The sequence below is a fragment of the Acomys minous genome, assembly GCF_964271855.1.
Source record: "Acomys minous genome assembly, chromosome: 1".
In the NCBI taxonomy this organism is placed as follows: domain Eukaryota; kingdom Metazoa; phylum Chordata; class Mammalia; order Rodentia; family Muridae; genus Acomys; species Acomys minous.
The window spans coordinates 143521171-143543811 of NC_140483.1; the positions used below are offsets into that span (position 1 = coordinate 143521171).

General features: G+C 46.1%; 1 protein-coding gene across 1 annotated transcript in view; it reads left to right on the top strand.

Annotated features, from left to right (window-relative positions):
- NR4A3 (nuclear receptor subfamily 4 group A member 3) overlaps positions 1-21417 on the top strand; it is a 41878-nt gene extending 20461 nt beyond the window's left edge. Inside the window, exons 6-8 of the mRNA XM_084774206.1 lie at positions 2652-2851; positions 5851-6029; positions 18159-21417. Coding sequence (XP_084630332.1) covers positions 2652-2851; positions 5851-6029; positions 18159-18406 — 627 coding nt within the window. The 3' untranslated portion in view covers positions 18407-21417. The remainder of the gene's footprint in view (positions 1-2651; positions 2852-5850; positions 6030-18158) is intronic.
- Positions 21418-22641: the final 1224 nt, after the last annotated feature.

Below are 22641 nucleotides of genomic sequence, written 5' to 3' on the forward strand. Positions count from 1 at the left end.
GAGCTATCTACTCTAGTTAGCCAGCTTGCCTCAGGGATCCCTTGCCCACCTTGGGCGAGTTAGTCTTCTGGGTGGGCCATCATGCCCATCTGAGTTTTATATAAGTTCTTCACAATTGCATGGCAAAGGCTTTATGCACTGAGCCATCCCTCTAGCTGTAAAATGGCACTCTTTAAGGTTCAGGAGACCAAGACTATGTATGCATAATTTGACTCATAAAATGATCACATTTGTTGCCTGTGAGATATAAAGGCTGAGAGAAAAGTTACATCTAAGGGCAGTGGGGTCAGAATCTATTTCCTTGGGATATTTCACATATTTATCAAGGGCCAAGAGTGTGATACATATTCAGCTCCATTCAGCTATTAAAGTATCACATGGCTAATTTTTCAGAGTGCTTTTCTCCACTTGAATAACTTACAAGCCTGGGCCACTGCTGAAACCTGACCCCCACGGTTGCTGTTGACTGCAGCGTGCAGACACTTTGGGCGAAAATCTTATCCGTTTGCTGTTGTGTGTAGCTCCCAACTCCCTTCTAGGGCCTTAGTTGAGACCTCCATTCTGCCCTGGCTGCTAGTGAAGGTGATGCTACGGGTCTCACTAGTGCTAACGCCAGATTCTGATGGGTCAAGCATCCTGATATGCTGGGATTGCACATTAGCAGAAACAGAGAAAAGTTCACTTTAAAAATCCTTCTATATCTGGTCCATGTTTGACTGGGATAATCGATGAACAAATAACTTGGGGTCTTCTTTGGTAACCCCAAACCCAAGCCCAGACATACAGTGACTGTAAGGAAGCACAGCTGGGGACCTAACTCTTCCACTCCCAGGAGTAAATGGCTAGGCCAGGCAGAGCACCTGGAAGTCTTAATCTGTTTCTTTAAATTTTATGCTCAAAAGAACATACATGATTCTTCTGTGCCCATGTCACTGGGTGCTGATCTACCTGTTACTGGGCTCGGCCTTTATCCAGTGTGGTTCCAGAATTCTGGACCTTGGATAAGAATGGCTGCAGGGGGGGAAAAAAAAGAAAGAAAGAAAAAAATAAGAATGACTGCAGGTGAATCCCATTAACATTCCCAAAGGGCCACAGTCAGGCAAGCTGGGCCTGCTGAGCTTTTTTCTTGCTGAGCTCTGTCAAACTAAAGTTCATGCCCCCAAGCAGGCAGGATCTGTGAACCAAGCAGGGCTTGGGCCTGCAGAGAACCCTGGTGAAAACTGCATGCTCTGATGGGTTCTGAACAAACACTGACAGCAGAACTGTTGTTGATTTATGAGCCCCAATTTGGAGGCAGTCAATGCAGGAAACAGTTTACCTGGGCTCCTACACCCTGGGGGACATTTACACCCTTCAATCTTCACCCTCTATCCAACCCACTATTTAAGACCAAAAATCATGCTGGACTGGTGTCAAATTCTAGGCCATAACATCATACCTGGTGTGACTTCACAATACATAGAACCGTTGAAGGCAAGAGGATTAGCAATTAGCTAATCCACAAGGCGCCCAGGGTCTACAACAGGTGCAGAGCAGTGGCTGTGTGGTTTTTCTAGAGATGCACAGCTGATCTCTCTCCTCAATGCCCCTCCAGTGAAGAGAGTACATGTTAAAAAGAGACAGTGGGCTCACTCGGGGTCTCACTGCCTTTCCAGATGTCTTTGGGAAGGGGGCTGCCTCCCTCTCCTGGATTTGTTCCTGTACTCCATGATACCAACCAATATCTGGGGCCTAGTATTATCCCAGGCAAATTGTGGGATTGTTGGGAACACAGGCGGCAGGGCTTTGGACTAGACCTGATGTTTGTCAAAGACCTTAGAGGGTTGAGGTGAAAATTAGGAAGCTTCTGCTTAATGCAATACGGTCCTTAACTCAATAAATGTGAAAGGTGAGGTGTGGTGATACTGTGGGAACTCTGTCAGTAACATCAAATGTCGTTGGTAGCTCACTCTGCATCTCAGGCCCTTCCCATAGAGGGACCATCTCAAAGAGCTTTAAGGATTTTATTCTCCCTACTCCACGGAGGAGAACACTGGGGCTCACTACATCTCACAAGTTAGGAGCCCAAATAAAACTGGGGTTAAAGTCCCTGGGCTCAACATCTGATGCTACTGGTCTAAAGAGTATACTTTAAACATCTCTGGCTTCTTATTGGGAGCATCCTATTGGGAGGCCACAATGCTACAACAAAACACATGGAGCCAGAAGGCCTACTCAGACCCAAGGTCCTTGGGCAGTAGTGCCCATGTGGACAGTGGTTTGTCCCACAGGATGCCATCTGCGGAGCTTTTAAACATTCCCAATGGGCAGATCTCACTCCAGACAACTTAAATTGGTCTCTCTGGGGGATGGGGGGGGGGGTGGCAAACTGAGACATGAATGCTTTATAAAGCTCCCCAGATGACTTTGACAAACCCGCACACTGATGGAACCTGAAGGGACTTCTATCTATTGGATGATAACAATAAATTCATTTTATTTTATGTCTCAGGGTCATTGGGGAGGATCCGATGAGGCTGGGAATGTTAATGGGTTTTAAAGGGGGGGGGGGGCAGGATTTAAGCGCTGACATCTGGGCAGAGGCAGTCTCAAACGATGGCGCCATCCCCATGCAATCTAAGTGAGGCTGCTTTCTGTGCATTACCTCCTAGTACTGCCCCACCGACCAGGCCACTGCAGGCACAGATGCCGAGCACGTGCAGCAGTTCTACAACCTTCTGACGGCCTCCATTGATGTGTCCAGAAGCTGGGCAGAAAAGATCCCGGGATTCACTGATCTCCCCAAGGAAGATCAGACGTTACTCATAGAATCAGCCTTTTTGGAGCTGTTTGTGCTTAGACTTTCCATCAGGTATGTCCTCTCAGTTTATCTTCTTTCCGCCTTCTCATTTGTAACAGTGAGAAGTTTGTTCAAGAAACGAAGATGAAATGCTTTGAAACATTAAAACACTGAGCGATGGGGAAACACAAGGCACAGGGGAGTGGCAGCTAGGACCCTGGGTTCTAGTCTGAGGTCTAACAGGAGGAGACACCTTGGAGGGCTCTGAGCAGGGCATCGCCACACTGGAAATCCAGCTCTTTTCTATGCTAACAATGAGGATGGATTTGGTGCTCCCTCAAGTCTGTGGCTCAGGACTGTTCGCATGGTGTGGAAGGTGTTTGTGGAAATGCTGGGTTTGCCTTATGATTTTTTATTTCATAAGTGACCATTGCAATATGCCTGGGGGGCGGGCTCTGAAAACTCTACCCCTGAGCCCTAGGATTAAAATGTTTGTTCCACCCTCTCTCTCTCTCCTTTATATGACTAGGTCTCACTAGGTAGCTTAGGCTGGCCTGAGACTCAAAGCTGAGTTTGAGCTTGGAATTTTCTCTGCCCCAACCCCTCCTGGGACACAAGTGTGCACTACCATGCCCAACAGGAAGTGCTTTTTGCAAACAGCTTGAACTCCAGACCTAAGCACCTCTCTGCACATGTCCTTTAAATATGTAGATATAATGTTATATTAATATACAAATATAATAAATTATATAATAAAAACTAATATTATATTAGTATATAATAATATATAAATAAAATAGAACAAATAAATAAATAAAATAAAAACTAATATATGTATTAGTTTCTATTTAACCCAGGGCATATTTAATTCCACCTTCCTTGCTTCATTTCAACCATATTTCAGAGATAGTATCTGTATTTCGCCAGGTGTTGTAAGAAAAAAACCATCTCCCTCCCTCTCTGCTCTACCACCTGGTCCTGTTTCATACGGAGACACCAGAAACTCCTGCACAAAGTGTAGCTCTGGGGCCTTGTTCCCGCCTGCTTTGACCTGGTACACCATAGAATAAGACTGGAATCTGCATTTTAACTCATACTCCCTCTATTCTGAAACCGGTGGTTGGAAGTCTATGTTCTAACTCTTGAGGTTGAAACATTCTGTCCATCTTGCCCCTGTGGAGGGGTCCAAGAGAGAGAGAGATGAGGTGGTTGTGGCTAGACTGCCAGGTTGTAGCTTAATTCGAGGCCAATCCAGTGCACACGAGAGCTGGTAGTGCTGTGCCTGTCATCCGAGGCAAGTACCAAAGGACTGAGCAGAGGATAAGCTCCACGCAGGTGGACACCACACTTTACCAAGCTCTCTGCTGTGCCTGTCTCCCGGAGCTGGTCAGCCTTGGTGCTCGGTAAATACCTGCTGAGTGACGGGATGAATAGAGCTATTCATTCATACAGACCCTGGCTTGCGAATGTAATCGGCCTAGAGAGAAATGTGCAACAACACATTTTAAAGGTAAAGAGAAGCCAGCATTAAAGTAAGGATCCCACAAAATCGACAATAGGCTACACTGAAGCTGCTCTGCATCCTCCCATGTGCTAGGCACTGTGCATGGGATTGCAAAACCTTCTTTTTACTGAATTCCCTCCGCAACCTTAGGAAATTCTGATTAAATTCCTGTGTCATAGATAAGAGAAAGGAAGTCCAGAGAGATGAAAGGAGTGCCCAAGGTTACACTGCTAAGCCATCATGTCCCATGCAGGTCCCAGGGCTCCTTTATAACAAAGGGGATGGTTATGGACACACTGGCAAACTTAGAAGCAGACTTTTACGGCCCCCTTATTTAAGGTCAAGGAGGACTCTGTGATTGACACTTGGAGAAACTTGTTGCCTTGAGTTTGCATAATAGAATTATAATTTCTAGCCTCAGGCTTCTGGCATTAAAGAAAATAAGGGAACAGCCTTGATTCCAGGCTCCAAAGGGGGAATCTCCTGTTTACTGCAGAGAGAGGCCATTGTATGGCTTTCCTTGGGGGAGATCTCTGGACAACAGTCTATTCGCCCTGGACAGGGGACCAACAAAAAAAGAAATGATTTTTATCCAATTTCAGGAAGGTGAACCATTGTGTTTACTGGGTTTACTAACAGGGAGCATATGTGAGGGTTTGCTTAAAGGAATGTGGGTGCCTCCCCAAAAGATCTATCACCAAAAAGCCACACCCAGCATGGATAATAGCTGCCCAAAAGTTGCAGAGATGGAGCCCCGCCCCCCCCCAACTTCAGTCAGTCTTCCACCTCTTGCACTTCAGCACCTCCCTTGGCTGCATGTCATTGGGTGGGGCAGTGTTATGAGCCCCTGAGTGTGGAAGGCCTGGAGGGAGTCAGTGGTGTCGGGTCAGGTGAGGGTCTCATGACCCTCTCTCCTCACTCCTGTGAGGGAACCCCTGAGCCTGATAGTGTGAGGGAGTGAGGGACAGCTGTGAGTAATCACAGCCACTCTGGTTTCAACACAGTAACAGATATGAGTCAGCAGCAGACCGTGTCCACAGCAGAAGCCGTGCACTGGGGCTGCCTCTAGGCCACTGCTTCCCGACCTTCCTAATACAGTTCCTCGTGTGGTGGCAGCCCCCACCCTTAAAATTATTTTCATAGCTGTGATTTTGCTACTATTATGAATCATAACATAAATAGCTAATATGCAGATGGTCTTAGGTGACCCCTGTGACAAGGTCATTTGACAACCCCCCCCCCCCTAAAGAGGTCATGGCCCACAGATTGAGATGCCCCGCTCTAGATCGTCTCCTGGGACTTGCTTCTTCACATTCCATCCGGACAAGCTGGCAACTGAGTCTAGCTCTAGGAGAGCAGGTGTGTCAGCTCATGTTCCTTAAGGACATTAGCACGAGCAGCACAGGTTGTCCATTCCCATGAGGGCACCTTTGATCACGGCAGTGCTGCACACAGCTTCCAGTGCTGTCCCGTAGTGATGTTGGTACCCATGCGTTATGATGATACCACGTTAGCCAGACTAAGAATACCTGCTTAACATGTCTCTCCCTCCTCTGCCCACCTCCAGGTCAAACACTGCTGAGGATAAGTTTGTGTTCTGCAACGGGCTTGTCCTGCATCGACTTCAGTGCCTTCGTGGATTTGGGGAGTGGCTCGACTCCATTAAAGACTTTTCTTTAAATTTGCAGAGCCTGAACCTTGATATCCAAGCCTTAGCCTGCCTGTCTGCACTGAGCACGATCACAGGTGAGCAAGTGCCAGCTCGCGGAAGTCACCCGCAGCCGTAGTCCCCTTTTCTCTTGCCTGTGTCCCGGTGGCTTCTAAGCTTCTTCATAACCAAGTAGAAAAGTGACAGCCACTTTTCTAAAGTCCACCAAGTTTGGTCTACGCTAAGCAAAGAAAGCATGCATCTACAACTTACTTCTAGGAGAGAGCATTGGTGCTGTGGAGTTACCAGAACCCGGTTCCTCTGGAGCTCCGTTGGCAGTTGGCCTGGCTATTTCCAGGGTGTTTTTACAAAAGGTTTTCAGAAAGATAGTCTTAGTCAGCCTGCCATTACTACGAGCCCCTTCCCAGTTCTTGCCTTAGAACTACAGGTATATGGGAGACATCATTACGTATTAATCCTGATTGGGAGAGAGTTGAGAAAAATTTCTATCTGTCAAAAAAAAAGAAAATGACTCAAAAGTTCAAAAGCAGATATGTAAAATTTGTTCTGTTTCTGGGGCTGAGGAGAGAGCTTGAGTAGTAACGTACTTGCTTTACAAGGATGAGGAGCTGAGTTCCATCCCCAGTACCCAAGGATAGCCTAAACACACACATACACACACACACACACACACACACACACACACACACACACACACTGTCCAGTTTCTATATTACTCTACTCTCTTGGTACCTGTCCTATCACCCTGTGCCCTGGAGGTGCTACTCTGACTTCCCTTCATCCCGCATCCTTGCAGTATCTTTATTAGGTTGCATCTTCATCAATGATGCTAGGGCCCGGGGAGACCGTGACAGGAGGTACAGGCTTCAGAAGGGGTTAACTGGATCTGAAGCTCATCCTCTTTTCCTTGGGGTCAGACCCAGGCCCAGCTAGGCTGATTGGCTGAGGGGTCAAGTTCAGGCTTGATGGCTTCAGAAAACATTTCCGAGATAGGTGGTACTGCTCATGTCCTCGGCAAAGCTGGCCTCTCCTTTCTATAACAGCCTTGTTTTACCAGAAGCCAGAGGATCTCACCTTGTAGGTCACAATCTCCACAGTACATTATAAATCATAACAGTAGAAAAAATTATAGCTGTGAAGTAGCAATGAAAATAATTTTATGGTTGGGGGTCACCACAACACGAGGAACTGTATTTAGGGGTTGCAGCATTAGGAAGGTTGAGAACCACACTGGCCTCAGCACTGTTTACATGCATCTGCTTAGGTCATCTCCTGTGAGCCAACTGTGTACCCCTAGAGGCCAGGCTGGCCATGTGCCTGACTTCCTCCTCCTGGTCTTTGATCCAGGGGGAGACATTCAGTTCTTACTAGGGCTGTCATTGTCTTCCAAGACTGTGAAACAAAAGCAAAGTCAACCTCAGAGGGTATGGGTTCCACAGATGGGGCTTTCTAATGTCATAGCAGAACACTTTTAAAAAAAAATCAGTGTTTAAGACCCAAGCACCTTGCTCCCAAGATTCTAATGAGACACCCCCCCCCCAACTCCCCTAACCCTCCACCCCCAGCAAGGCCACTTTGTCCTCTCTCTTTTCAGATCCATTTGACACCCATTCAACATTTCTGGGACAGCTAGACATCCAAAACTGCCAAGTATAGAAAGGCACATTTTTGAGCCTGCTTTCTGCACCTAAGACCAGTTCATTGCTGTATCCCTATGGAAATAGGAGTTGAGTGCATGTCCGCCGGTCTAGGTGCTGTCTTATCCACCACTGGGTTTTCAAAGACAACGTCTCCCATGCCTGGAGGAGACAGAGTGTGTAAATTAATCCATAAGCCACCAAGAGTTGAGCATAGTGTGGAGATGTGTGAGCAGAGACCAAGTGTCAAGAGACCTCAGGTGAGAGAGCAGAGAGTGTTTCCAGCTAGTGTGGAGGGAATAATAACTATATGTGTAAATAAACATTTCCTGCAGCTATTAGAACTATAACTGACTTAAATTTCACAAAGAAAATGCCAGAAACGTCTAGTGCCTAGTGATGGTAGAGGCCACTAGACTGACAGGAAGAGTGTTGCAGGACACAGAGCTCCCACACCCAGTGAGGCAGGTGGGATCAGTGGAGAGCCACAGGAAGTTCTAAGCCGAGGGACAAGATGGCCAGACCCGCATTCTAGAAATGATCTACAGTGGTAACAGGCTTTGAGCACAAAGCGAGTTCAGGGGAGGAGAGGAGGAAATAGCAAGCTGTGCAGTGTAGGCGCTGCAGCCCACAAGGAGGGCCTGGCCACAAGGCCTGGCTCTTGTTTTGTGTTACTCTGTGGAAACTAATGGGCACCAGGGTAGCAGGAGTCCCCAACCTAAAAGGCCACACAGAGCCCGGGGGGGGGGTCTCTGCACCCCACCTGTGCTGTGCTGTGGTTGGAGCTGACCAGCCCACTGCCCGCTCAGGTAGAGGTTGCTGGAGGAAGAGGTAGTTTGGCATAGCAGAAAAAAAAGTGGGGGTTTCTGGTTCTGGCAACTCCCTCATTAATCTGGCATTTCCTTAGCAAGGGCGATGGATGGAGTAACACATTTCTCCTCGTCTCTGCACTTCCGGTTCCTCATCCACAACCTGGGAAGAAAGAATAGCATCCGTTCCATGGGTGGCAGTGTAGGTTACAAAAACCTAAGCTGATGACGTAGCCGAACTAGATGAGAAACTGTATCCCAAAAGTGGTCCCTTCTGAGACCATAGAGGAGCTCACGGAAGGGCGAAGGGATCTTAGACCATTCGCCTGTCTTGCTTCCAGAAGGCGGCTTCGGAAATTGGAGAGCGGTGGTGGTGTACCCAAGCATGAATGCCTCCCACTAATTTAGTTTTCTTCTTCTTCCCCCTTCTCTCTCAACCCCGCCTTGTGAAATACTGGGTGGTGAGATGGAACAGGAAATAGCTTCTTTCTAATCACTCTCCCTTCCTCCAGTAGCAGGGAGTTCCCCAACAGTTGTGGTTTTCACATGTTTTCTGGGTCCCTAGTTCGTCTGCCCTAACTATTGCCTCTTGCCAAAGCCACCCTCCTGGGGCAATGGGAAGGCTTCGCTGAGGATGGGGGTGCCGTGTGTTGACATCAGTTTGCGATCCTCCAAACAGAAAGTTGGTGTGGAATTACCCAGCTTGCAAATGTCCATGCCAGGCTGCCAGTGTGTGGGAATGTGCAGATGAGCTGGGCATGCGCCCTGCTAACAGGAACTTTGTAGTCTACCAAGACATGACATAAGGAGTCCTATGTGTAGTGGTTCGTGCTTAGGCTCTTTTGGTTTGGCTTTTGGTTTTCTGCGACAGTGTCTTACTATGTAGCCCTGGCTGTCCTGGAGCTCACTCTGCAGACCAGTCTGGCCTTCAGCTCACAGAGATGTCTGCCTCTGCCTGAGTGGCACATGGATTTCAGGGATGTGCCACTACACCTGGTAGTATTTAGCTTTTTAAAGGGACAGATTCAGTGCTGATGAAGTCTGGGTAATTGCTGTGTTTGGGGGAATTAAGAACGCTGGGCATCCTGGTCATGAGTCACTTCCCAAAGCAGTGGCGTGTAAAGGCCTTTCCAAAGCAGGGAAACCGAAGATCCAGGGCAGGACCATGAAACACCTCAGCACAGCTGTGAGGAAATCATGGCTGGTCAAAACCACCTTCTTCATGTATTTAATTATATACATGGCCTGAGCAGAAAGATGGAAACATTTCAAAGAGTCCGGGCTCTGGTTCTGAATGACGGTCTGTTCTGGGGCGAGCATGAAAGCAAAGGCAGAAATGCACTCTGGAAGACAAAGTTCAGTGCGAGGCACATTCTCTGAGCTCTGGGAAAAAGTAACAGTTTTTCAGGGAAAACAACTGACTCCTTGAGATATTTTCCTTGTGGCCTCATACTATGAACTATCCTTGGAGTAGAAGCATGTATTTTCCATCTAGGGATTGATAGGGAAATACGATCAAAAAGTCCTTTGGAGCCAGGTGGTGGTAGAGGACACTTTGGTGCTCGAATGGAGTTGTTTGAGAATTCCCCAAAGTGTTCTTTTCCCGGTTCAAGTCTTCTGTCAGGTAGAACAATGGGTCCTTTCTCATCTATCTATATTTTTTTCCTGGTTTTATTGGAACAAGACCTGTAAGACGGAGGAGGAAGAGAGGCAGATCCGGTGCTAAGATAAACACTCGGCTGATGCCACCACCCGCCTTTCCAGAGCTCTTCTGCTCGCTTTGTATACCTGGCCATTCTGATTCCTGCATCCAATACAGCTATCCGCAATGCAGCAAGGGCACGTGTGGGTGACATGTGGCAGGATAACATAGTTTGGAAAAGAAGAGTAGCAGTTTCAGGACTTGGAGAGTAAAAGATCTGAGTTCAAGTCTTTGTCTGGCCACATCATAGCTGCATGATTCTGGGTAGTCCCTCATCCTTACTGAAATCCAGTGTTTTCAATTCCTCACAGAGGTGAGGTGTTAGAGCACTTAGGACGCTATAACAAAACTATAAACAATGGAAATTTCTGTCTTGCACTTCCTGAGGCCCCTTCCGAGCACCCCTCCCCCTTAATATTATCATATTGAGGGTTAGATTTCAGCAGTGAATCAGGGGGCGGGGCCAGCACAGTAAGATCACATCGCAGTAGACAATAACGTATATTTGTAGGTTTCTTATAAAGAATAAACTAGTGTGGAACTTTACAGGGGGGGGGGAAACACCCAAATCTTCACTGTTATTATTCTAAATGTTGTCTTCCAGCAAGAACAAACTGTTCTCAGAATCTATGAACGTTTTTTAGCTTCCATACAGCTGCATCTATATGGCACGATCAGGCTTTCCTCTGTGCTTTTTGTACAGGCTTTATAAAAGCAAAGCAGTGATGCTAGTATCCGGGAGTGGCTTTCTTCACCCCCAAGGATGCATTGGTATGTGTGTGCTTTCCCTTTCAGACTAGTCAGAGGTCTCAGAGACTGTAAAGAAGCTCTGCCTATGTCCCCTGCCCTCCCATGTACTAATTGTGAACATTTATCTGTGTCATGGTTTTTCTGTGGTGGCATATGATTTCATGGTTCAGTTCACGTCAACTTGATAATATTTACTGAATCTGGGGAGATAGGTAAATGGTCTGAGCACAAGCATGAGGACCCAAGGTCAGTCACCAGCATCCATGTAAAAGATGGGCTTGGGGGCTGGGTGGGGCAGGGTGTAACCAGCATGGGGGTGGGGCGGGGGATATGGAGGATGCAGAGAGAGGGCAATCCCTTGAGCTCATTGGCAGCCAGCCTACACGAATCAGTGAACTCTGGATTCACTGAGAGTCCCCTTCTCGAAAATTTAAGATGCAGAGTGATTTAGAAAGCCTCCACATGGCGCCGGGCGGTGGTGGTGCACGCCTTTAATCCCAGCACTTGAGTTCAAGGCCAGCCTGGTCTACAAAGTGAGTCCTGGAGAGCCAAGGCTACACAGAGAAACCCTGTTTTGAAAAAACAAAACAAAACAAAAGCCTCTACATGCATATGTATACATGTACTCACACACATACAAGCACATATGAACACACACAAATGTCCTACTAAGGCTCATTCTATGCACTTGGGATTTACTTCGGGGACCAAATAAAAGTCTAAGGCAAGGAGAACCACACTAATTTTTAAATTTCCCTTTGTGTCTGGTGCATGACCAACATGCATTGAACAAATAGGTTGTAAATATCAGCAAGCCTCTCAAATTAGGAAAAAAAAATCTAAATTATTTTCAGCCCATTATTGGTTTGTTGTTGTTGTTTGTTTGCTTGTTTTTGAGACAGGGTTTCTCTGTGTAGCCTTGGCTGTCCTGGACTTGCTTTGTAGCCCAGGCTGGCCTTGACCTCACAGTAATCCGCCTGCCTCTATGATTAAAGGCCTGGCCCACCACACCCAGCCAGCCCACTATTGTTATTAGAAAATAGTCTAACTTCCTGAGATTTCAATGTAGATAAATTTGGTTGTCTGTGGAGCCTCTGCAGTATAGCAGTTGCATAGACCCTTGTCTCTTAAAGAGTCCGTGCTCTTGGAGACACAGACACCTTCTCAAAGACAGAAAAGCACTTGAACACCTCCACCTGACTTGTGGCTTCCTGACCACCAGTGAGGGTTCTGGGACTGCCCACCAGTCAGTAAGGGCCATGACACTCAGCAAGTGGCAACAGCATGAGTTGTGTGAGAAAGAGGTGGGGCTCAGAGCAGGAAGTTCTGTTTACTGCTTGCTGTTTCAGTAACAGCACCATTTCTTTTCTTCCTCCTTGGCCGGATCTGCAAAATTATCTCTAATTGGCCATTGCCCCAAGACCTGCTCAAAAAGCTGGGGGGGGGGGGGGAGGGGTAGGGGGGCCATGGGGAGGCAGAGGGGAGAGGGGAGGGGCTTCTGCTAAACACGACCCGTCCCTCTCTCCATCCACTACTCTCTGCTCTGAGAACCTGGTGTGTTTCCTTGGCCTGCAGCAATCCCAGCACATCTTGGCTGTAGGCCAAGAGGCAGAAGCGGGGAACTGTAAAACAGCAAAACGTAGCTCAATATGAGAAACTGGCATAAAACTGTTTGAAACTGGGATAAGGCCCTTCAGGAGCGCATTCTCATAGGGAGCACTATGTGAAATTAAAGTGAGATGCCTTGGGAGATGAGGTTCAGAGAGACTCGAGAGATGCTGCCCAGCGGCTCCAAGGGGGCAAGGACTGACGAGGGCTGAGCGTTTCCACCCGGCACACAGAGCACGGGACACAGTGTTAAGTGGCACGTGCTGGTTAGGTGGGCCTGGAGCAGGGCCTAAGCCTCTGCATTTCTCACAAGCTCTTAGGCTATACGGCTGCTGCTGGGATGTGAGCCACTTCTTTGAGGAACAAGGGACCCTATTGGTAACTGGGACTCTTTGGCATTAATGATAGCTAATAGTGCTTAGACAGTACCTGGCACTGTGCCAAGAGTTTTCCGTGTGCGGTTTTAATGTTGCTAAATACATTTGGGAGTACCTGGGATGATTCACAGCAAGGAAGCCAGGCAGAAGCAATTTAAAAAAAAAAAAAAAGGTAGGCAGCAGATATTAGATCTTGTCCAGAGGAAGTTGTAATTGAGAGAACACAGATGTGAGGAACGCCGTATAGAAAGTAACTAAAGTTCCTGGGCTAACCCCCCCCCCCAACCCTCCCCCTTCTGGGAGATTATTACCAGTTTGGGGGAAGGAAGACTCTGGGGAAGGAAGTTCATTAGCAGATGAAGCCAGAGCCATGGCTGACATGGAAGGTGAGGAATTGAGTTTTAAAAACATTAAAAAAAAAAAAAAAAAAGAGTATTTGCAAGTATTTATTAAGTGCCTGCTATATGCCTGGTATTATTTCAAGTACTCTACCTGTAAAGATCGTTTTAATTCTCATGGCAAGACAAGAGGCAACTGCCGTTATTAGTCCACTTCTACCCCAGCTAATAGCTGACAGAGCTGAGCCATACAGAGCTTCTGCCTGGGAAGTCTGAGAGTTCATAAAGTTCTTTACTACTGTGAACGTCTTAACAGCTCCCAGCTCATGGCTTTAATCTGAGCAGCTTTCACACTCAGTGTTCATTTAATCATTTCTTCAAGCGACTCTGGTCCTCCCATCTTGTAGCTTCCTCTATGGGACGTGTGTTAAGTGTCACCGATGTGCTAGGATTGCTGCAGGAGATGAGGCCACAGTGAGCAAAGAGAGGCCTTTTTTTTTTTTTTTTCTTTTTCTTTTCCTCCAGGGAGCTTAAATCTAGGGAGAGAGGCAGGCAGTTGTCACATGGATATCAGATTTCAAACTTGCTTGTCCTGAGAAGGAGAGGATCCTGTGTTTTAAGAAAATCTGACCTAGACCAGGAGCCAAGAAGGAAGCTTCCTGGGCGGAATATTGGATCTGAGATGAGCCCGGTCTTAACTAGCTGAAGGGGGGTGATGGGGGGGGTGGGGGGGGTGGGGGGACTAGGAGCATAGACTTAAGTGCCTCTTCACTTCACAGTCAATCCTACCAGCTCCCTCTCCTCCCTCCTTCCTCCCTCCTCTCCTCCAGCCTCCTCTTCTTACCCTTCAACCCCCCCACCGCCCCCTTACCGTCCCCTTGATGCTCAGCAAAGCCACCTGTGACTCGGATCGCTAACCTGCTAACAGGAACCCAAACTTGTTAGATACCCATCGCCCCACATGGTGGACTGTGCTGTTTTCCTCACTGTTCTGACCCCACTGTCTATACTACTGTTTGCCACAGAATAGGTACTCAATAAATATCTATTGGAAGAAGTAATTAAGCACTAGTTAATTAGGTCCATAAAAAGCAGGAGGGTTGCTAAAGGAAGGCCAGTTCATCTCAGGAGGAGGAGAAACTTTCTAACAATTAGAGGCAGTCAAAGGCAGGTAGCCAGCTGGCTGTGAGAGAACTCCTCAGATTTGGTTTGAAAGAAACTGGCCACTTGCTAATTTCAGCCCTAGGCAAGTCACTTAACTCTTTGAGTCTTCTCGCATATTAATTAAAATAACAATTGTCCTGCCTCATTCTGAGCTAAAATAATCTAAGTAAAAAGAGTATAATCTAAGGGCTATTAAATGAGTCTTATCAGCAGGCTACAATGCCTGACCTGCCAGTCTAGCTGGGACCTAACTCTGGTTTTGTAGCACCTTAGACTAGAGATTCTCTTAGGTGGGAATTTAAACAAAGCGGATCAAATCCCTCCTGATGTACATACACAGTATGTGTGACGTATGTCTAATACTTAACCATGACCATAAGTTCTGTTTTGATGTCTTGGAAACATAATTTCTGAGTTAAACTACTGGAAGGCAGGATGAATATTGTATAAATCCAAATGCAAAAGGCTTGTTTGGTTAAATCGTTAGAGCGTGGGACGGGTGGGCAATTTTTTGGTTGTTGTTGTTATGGCTGAGGTTTCAACCCAGCGCGTCCCATGTGCTAGGTGAAGAGTATTCTACCACGCAGCCACACCTCTCCTGCCTAGAAAAATCTTAATCTACATACAATTCCCGAGGAAATGAGACGACCCAAATACCTGACTCCCTCTCTCCCTCTGTGTTATGAACTGCTCTGTAGCTGTTGGACAATCTGCAAGTCCGGGGAAGGGGAGGGGGAGGGGGGGACGCGGCGGCGGGGGGGGGGGGGTGCAGCGCAGTGACTGGGCAGGGGCCGGGAGGTCTCTTCAACGAAATGTCAGTGGTTAGAATTTTAAGGAATTTTACTCTGCTGAGAAGGTCCCAGATAGTTGGTGACTCCCTGGTGATCTGAAAACCTCCCTGGCTGCTGGCAGGAGAATCCACAGAGACCGGATTTTATCTTAGCTCCCTGCAGAAAAATAAAGAAGCCACAGATCCTGGGAGTGTTCTCAACAACAAAGGGAGAGTGAGGTGCCTTTGGCTCCTAACAGGAGTGTCTATGAATTCCTCAAGGAATTCCAGCCCGGTTGATCCAGTTGGCAGGAGGTATCGATCTCCACTTCAATTCCCTGAATAAATAATGGTTGCCATAGTTATTGAGCAGCACAGACTGGCTGGAGAGCAGAGAGAACTCCGCGCTCCCTTCTGTGAGTTTGGCCATGAGAAAGTCTGGCTCTGAGGTCCCACAATCAATCGACACCAGACAACCCCCTCCCCCCTCTGCCCCTCCTTCCCCCCTCTCTCCCCTCCCCCCCACCCCTCCTTCCTCCCTGTCCCCCTTCCCCTCCTCTGCCTCCCATCACACCAGACAAATTGCTCAGTTTCTTTATCCTGATAATGAGTGTGGAATCTTGGATGCTCTGTGAGACAGGAGGCCCTGGGAAGATGGAAAAGCCTCAACTAATGGACTGGCATTCGGTTGTGAGAGACGCTCACCTTCCTAGCTTGAAAATCAGATTTAACGTATCCCAATGCTAATAGAATTAAATATCAGCAAGCTAGTGCTTGGTCATATTACTCATATGACGGGGCTTCATGAAGGACCTTCTCCCATCTTGTTCTAGTTTAATATTATTTTCCAGATAGCACTAACCTGGAAAATTTAAAAGAAGGATAAAAAGAGCCAATTATTTCTCAAATATTTTCACATTTTGTTTACTTTCATCTTTTATATGAAGAAAAAAAAACTACACTTATTTTGTGAGTGAGTGTGTGTGTGTGTGTGTGTGTGTGTGTGTGCGCGCTCTCCACAAATGCACATGCTCATTCCACAGTGCGTTTGTGGACGTCAAGAAGATAGCTCAGGGGAGGTCGTGTCTCTCCTTCTGCCACACGGAGACCAGGGTGTGAACTCAGACCATCAGGGTTGGCAGAGAATACGTTACCTGCTCAGCCATCTCACCAGCCCCAGATTTGTATTGTTATTTTTGCTATCCATGAGAGCATAGTCTGGGTACTATTTAATGTTCTCTTCTTTATTTAATGTTATCCATATTTTCCATATTAAATCTTCATACTTACCTCTGATAGCCTCAGGATCCTCCACCATATGGACATGCTGTTATTTACTCAACAGTCCCCCTGGTCTTCAACCCTGCTCCTCTCCCCTAGTGGTTCCTTGGTTTGGGCTCTCGGGTATGGGGTGGTAATAGAGAAACGCTGTGCTAAATATTTCCATACATACGGGTTGTTGCCCTTGTTTTCAGTTGCCTTTCTTCTTTGGAAAAATTCCCAGGAACTGGGTAGCTTGGCTGGAGACTATGAGCATTTCATACCTCCTGGCACTCAGTGCCAAGCTTGCCACCTGGTTCTATGCTTTGTGGAAACCAAATAAGCCTTTGGGCAGCTCACTACTGCAATCAGGGTTCCTCGAGGCTCACGCTCGGCAGGCCTTTCCTCTGAGCTTGAAGCACAGGGGCTCTGCATTTGGTAAAGATGGGAGGTTTGCACCTGGCTAAGCAGCTAATAGTTTCCTAGGGCAAAGGCAGGAGCTGAAGAGCTTGCAGGATGCTAGGGCTCTGTTTCTGTTTGGTCTTGCAGCTGCCTCCCACTCACCACATCTCAGCCATTGTCTCAGATGCTGGCAAGCCTGGTGTATAGCACTCTACACTTGGTATCTGTAATATCGTCTGAGTTGGAGGACGTTTATATAATGACCACACTTTTCCATCAGCTCACCGTGCAGTGTTTAAGATGAACAGGAAGAGTAGGACTGACTGACACCTGTGTATCTTCCACCTTGTAACTCCCATTTTCCTGGGAAGACCTTGACTCTCAAAGAGATTGGGTCCCAAGGTAAAAGGCAGAGCCAGAACTGGATTTAATTCCAAACACAATGATCCTTTCTCTATAGAACACTTCACTAGACCAGAAACCTGCCAGTCACAATCCACTGAGATGCTTAATACACTTAAATACATCTTAATCCATCAGCTCTGGAAGCGGCCTTAGTGTAAGGCCCTAGTGAGGACAGCACTTATCTAAGTCATGTGCACTAGCATCGTGGTGACAACGCATATCTCCTGGTTTGCAGGCCTCTTTTATTTGAAACAAAAAAGAAAGAAAGAAAAAAATGTCCTGGTAGTTGGTTTTGTTTTGGTTTGGGTTTTGGTTTTTCGAGTTTTGAGTCAGTATTTTTTTCTATGTAGCCTTGGCTGTCCTGGACTCACTTTGTAGACCAGGCTGGCCTTGAACTCACAGAGATTCCCTGCTTCTGCTTCCCAAGTGCTGGGATTGCAGGTGTGTTCCACCACATCCAAGTTTCTTTAGCTTTTGCTTCAGGAAAATAACTTGTCTAACATGACCTACGACTAAAACACCTAAATCTAGGAAAAATTAGGAACCAGTGCTTGACTATTTGAGAAATACCTTCTGCCCCTCAAACAGGGGAGTCTTCTTTAAGCAAGGGTTGAGGAAGACACTAAGGTCAATGTGTGCAAACACACACACACACACACACACACACACACACACACACACACACACATGGTTTTTAGATATAAATGTACCAACAGAAATAAGCCAAGACAAGGGGGGGTCCCACTCTTCCCTTAGAAAAGAGGGTCCACCCTGCATAGGCTGTGAGAGCAAAGTCACTTGGATGGGATGTCAGACTCCTGTGTCGTCTTAGTGAGACCCAACCACGCTTTCGGACAGAGAGCAGACTCAGCCTGGAAGATGGGCTCCAAACGCCAGCAGAACAGGGGAGAGACCTTGATTAGGACCGTTAGTGAACTTTTGACCTGCCCCTCCCAACTTACCCTTCTCCGTCCTCCTCCTACAGAGCGACATGGGTTAAAAGAACCAAAGAGAGTGGAAGAGCTATGCAGCAAGATCACGAGCAGCTTGAAGGAACACCAGAGGAAGGGGCAGGCTCTGGAGCCCGCCGAGCCCAAGGTTGTGCGAGCGCTGGTGGAACTGAGGAAGGTCTGTACCCAGGGCCTCCAGCGCATCTTCTACCTGAAGCTAGAGGACTTGGTGTCCCCACCCTCTGTCATCGACAAGCTCTTCCATGACACCTTGCCTTTCTGAGCAGGGGAAACTGAGCAGGGAGCCACTCGCTCTGCAGGCACCTGATCATTAAGTGAGCAGAAGGCTGCGGTCTGAACACCCGCCACTCTGTCCTTCCTTCAGGGGAAAAGCAGCTCGCATAGAAAGCAAGACTTTTTTTTTTTTCCTGGCAACTTTCCTTACAACCTAAAGCCAGAAACCTTGCAGAGTATTGTGTTGGGGTTGTGTTTTATATTTAGGCTTGGGTGGGGTGGGGGGGGGGGGAGGGGGTAAAGAGTTCATGAGGCTTTTCTAAGAAATTGCTGACAAAGCACTTTTGGATGGCGCTATCCCAGCAGGGGGAAAGGATAATGTTAACTGTTGAAACAAAACAAAACAAAACTCTTTCTGGGGAATACGATGATGATGGTTGCTTTGTATTTAAAAGTAAGAGCGGCCAAAGGCTGTTCACCAGGGTAGGCTGTGTCTTAAGACTGATTCCTTTAGGGTATACTTCCTGTGTAGGGGGTACATACAAGGCAGAAAATTCCCTTTTCACTTATTTCTTCTTCTTAAAAAAAAAAAAGGCAAAAGATGGCAGATTATCTAAAATCGGACTTAGCAAAATGATAATGGTTGTTTGCTTCCATTTACAAGTGCAATTTTTTAAAGTGCTGTCTTACTAAGTCTTGTTTGTGGCCTCCCCCTTGTTTTATATGAAATTAAGAAGGCAGTCCTGTTAGCGAACGGTGTGCTCATTTCCTAGCAAAGGCTTGATCCACCTGCCCTGGAGACGCCTGCACAGGTGTGGCCCTACTAAGACCGTCAGGCCATTCTTGCTGGGACTCCACCCCTGATGACTATCCCGCTGTGCTGAAGGGGGATCCGGTTATAAAACGGATTGCATACCACTGTGTTCGCTGTGTTTTATCAACCTGGACAGAGTTCTTTAAACCTGCTTCAGTTGTGGCGACTTCCTGATTCATGCCTTCAGAAGCCCAAGGAGTGAATCAATCAACTATTTGCTTCCCCTCACAGAAAACATGCAAGTAAATAGGAACTGGCTCATACAGGGTAAGCACCAGAGATGATAAGGATTTATATATATATATATATAATTTAATTTTTGTTATTGGTTAGAGACAATTTTGGAAAGCAAGCAGATCATCTTTTATCTTTTTTTTTTAAGCATAGTATTAACGTGAGTACTAGAAAAGATTAGTGGGTTGTGGTTCAACATTCCGTGTTTGTGCCCCCCTTTTATATGTTTCTACTGTTGATGCCATATTATTATGAAATACTTTGTTGCATAGTGTCCTTATTTGTATGAACATTTGTATGCACGTTATATTGTAATAGCTTTGCCTGTATTTATTGCAAGACCACCAGCTCCTGGAGGCTGAGTTACAAAATAATCAAATGGGGTGTTCGTGGTGACTTGGATACACCAATTAGAAATTAAATAAGCATATATATATATAAACATATCAGGTTACATATATATTTATAATGTGTCTTTTTATTAATCATTTGTACAATGAACGTCACTTCCCACGCCGTTATTTTATCCTTCATTTGCAGTGAACTTTAAGGCAGCACTGTTTAGCACTTTGATATGAAATTTTTGCTTATGTTTTGCTAAATTCAAATAATGTTTGAAGATTTTTAGGTCTAAAAGTCTTTATATTATATACTCTGTATCAAGTCAAGATACCTTTGGCCGTTTTGCTAAGACTCAAACTTTGAATGTCAAACATGTCACAGTAGCTTTTGTTAGCTTTAAATCATTTTTGCTTTAGTCTTTAAAAAAAAATAACAAAACTATACTGTTTATATTGTCATTAAATTATACAATCAAACAAATGCCAAATGAATTGCCTAATTGCTGCAAAGTATAACCCAGATAGCAGATCATATCCTTTCCTCTTTTTGAAAATCATTCGGATATTTGATCATGTATTTTGTTTGTGTGAGATGTTATGAAAGATATAACTCTTCTATTGAGATGACAGGCCTGTAAGGTTAAGTTTTTGAACCTCAGACTCGGAAGGGGCCTGGCTTCATCATCTGATCAGATCTCCTGAAAGTCACAATGGAGAAAACTGGGGCCCATTGCAGGGCAAACAGCTAACAACAGAATTAAGATTAGGACTTAATTCACCTTTCCTTAGCCTTCCCCTACAACTTACTGCATCTATAGAAAAATAGGCTTTTAAACATAGTCACTCATACTAACATTTTACCTGCAGACAGCCTTGAATAAAGCAGTACTTTGGCATTAATTTGTTGAGCTTATATGCAAACATAATAAGCATTATTAAATATCAGGAAAGCTAACTTTTCACACAAGATCGCTTCAGACCAAATTCAAATTGAATTTGAATAAATTAGAAGTACTGAGCGTACATAACCTTCTTGGGCACCTTGAGTATTCAAAAGTTAATCCTTGTTTCTGTCCTGTCTGAAAAGCAAAGCAAAAGAGCAAGTGCTCTAGGGAAATGCCGTTCCCTTCCTGTCTTCACACCCACCAGATTGAAGGGAAAGGACTGTCTGGGCATCGTAGCTGCTGGTTTGGAGAAATGACAGAGCTGTTTTAGTTACAGGGCCAGACACTTTGCAGCCAGGGTTCTTCCATCTTCCCTAGTTATCACAACTATGAGAGCCTCTCAAGTCATCTAGCTGTTCAGTTTTTGTTTGTTTGTTTGTTTGTTTTAATGTTGACACACGAGTGTACACGAGTGGATTGCACACTAGCTCTAAAGAGGACAAGCATTAAAGCAGGTGACCCTCCCCTAGAGGGAGAGCTCTCTCAGTGTGAACCCACCCGCAGCAGCAGCAGCAGCAGCAGCAGCAGCAGCAGCGGGAAATCAGGAATCCACTCACTGTTATTGGAGAGTGCCTTGCTTTTGTTTCAAATGGCCGAGTTTCCCAAGCCCTTCTCCTCTAACAGCAGTGCTTTCTAGTGTGTGTTAACCTGTGGTTTGAAAGACATGCTCTTGTACATTAACAATGTAAATTTAAATGATTAAATTAAATTACATTTTACCAATGGCTACCTGTGTGTGTTGAATGAGCATGCTTCCTTTAACAGCTTTCTCTTAATCGGTATAGTGATATTTACTGTGAAGTCTTTAAACACGTCCACAGATGGATTTTTTTTTTTTAAGGCTTAGTGATGCTGCAAAGTTAATGGATATTCTGAATTGGGAATAGATTAAATCTCAGTGATTGGGAAGAAGGATGCTCAAATTCAACAACCATTTATTGACAGTTTCCTGGGGGCAAGGCGTGCTGGGTGGGCACAGCACACACACACACACACACACACACACACACTCCGATTCTCTTCCAGATAATGTGGACGGAACTATTTGTTGCCTAGTCTTAGAGGCAAGAAGAACCATTTGCATCAGGATGATACTGTTTGTGAACCCAAAATGATGAGAATTGAGGCTGTGGTTCTCCAAGACTGCACAGTGTGCTCTGCTCCACCCTCCTCCCTCCTCCTGGCCCATTCCACTGCTGCTGCCTGAATCCGAAACACAATCCCATCAAACTCATCCCAAAACCTCAGAGAGTTTCAGTAGAATATGACTTTCTGTGTGTTGATACCTTGAAAGCAGAAGTGTTGGGACTGTCCTAAGGACCTTTGCCAGTCCACATTAAGCATTGTCTGTGACATCTAAACCCAGCGTGAGGCTTATGAGCCAGGCTAGTGTCCCTGCTTGTCACATTAGCTCAACTATAAGGTATGCTTAGTAAGAAATGAAGGAGAGCCGGGCATGGTGGCGCACGCCTTTAATCCCAGCAGCACTTGGGAAGCAGAGGCAAGCGGATCTCTGTGAGTTCGAGGCCAGCCTGGTCTACAAAGCAAGTCCAGGACAGCCAAGGCTACACAGAGAAACCCTGTCTTGAAAAGAGAGAAAAAAAGAAAGAAAGAAAGAAATGAAGGAGAGATACAGCAGCTCTCCATCTGTATATGAATTAAAGTAGATGATGAGCCAAAAGCAATACCAACAACAATAAGAACAATAATAATAGGTAATAAAACCCTTTGGAGGATCATGGGGGCAAAGGCCTGGTTTGAATAGCAAGGGAAAGGAGACCAGGGATAAATAAAGCAGACTTGTTTGTAGCTGGAATTCTTTTTTTTAATGTATTTTATTAATTTATTCATATTACATCTCAATGGTTATCCCATCCCTTGTATCCTCCCATTCCTCCCTCCCTCCCATTTTCCCCTTACTCCCCTCCCCTATGACTGTGACTGAGGGGGA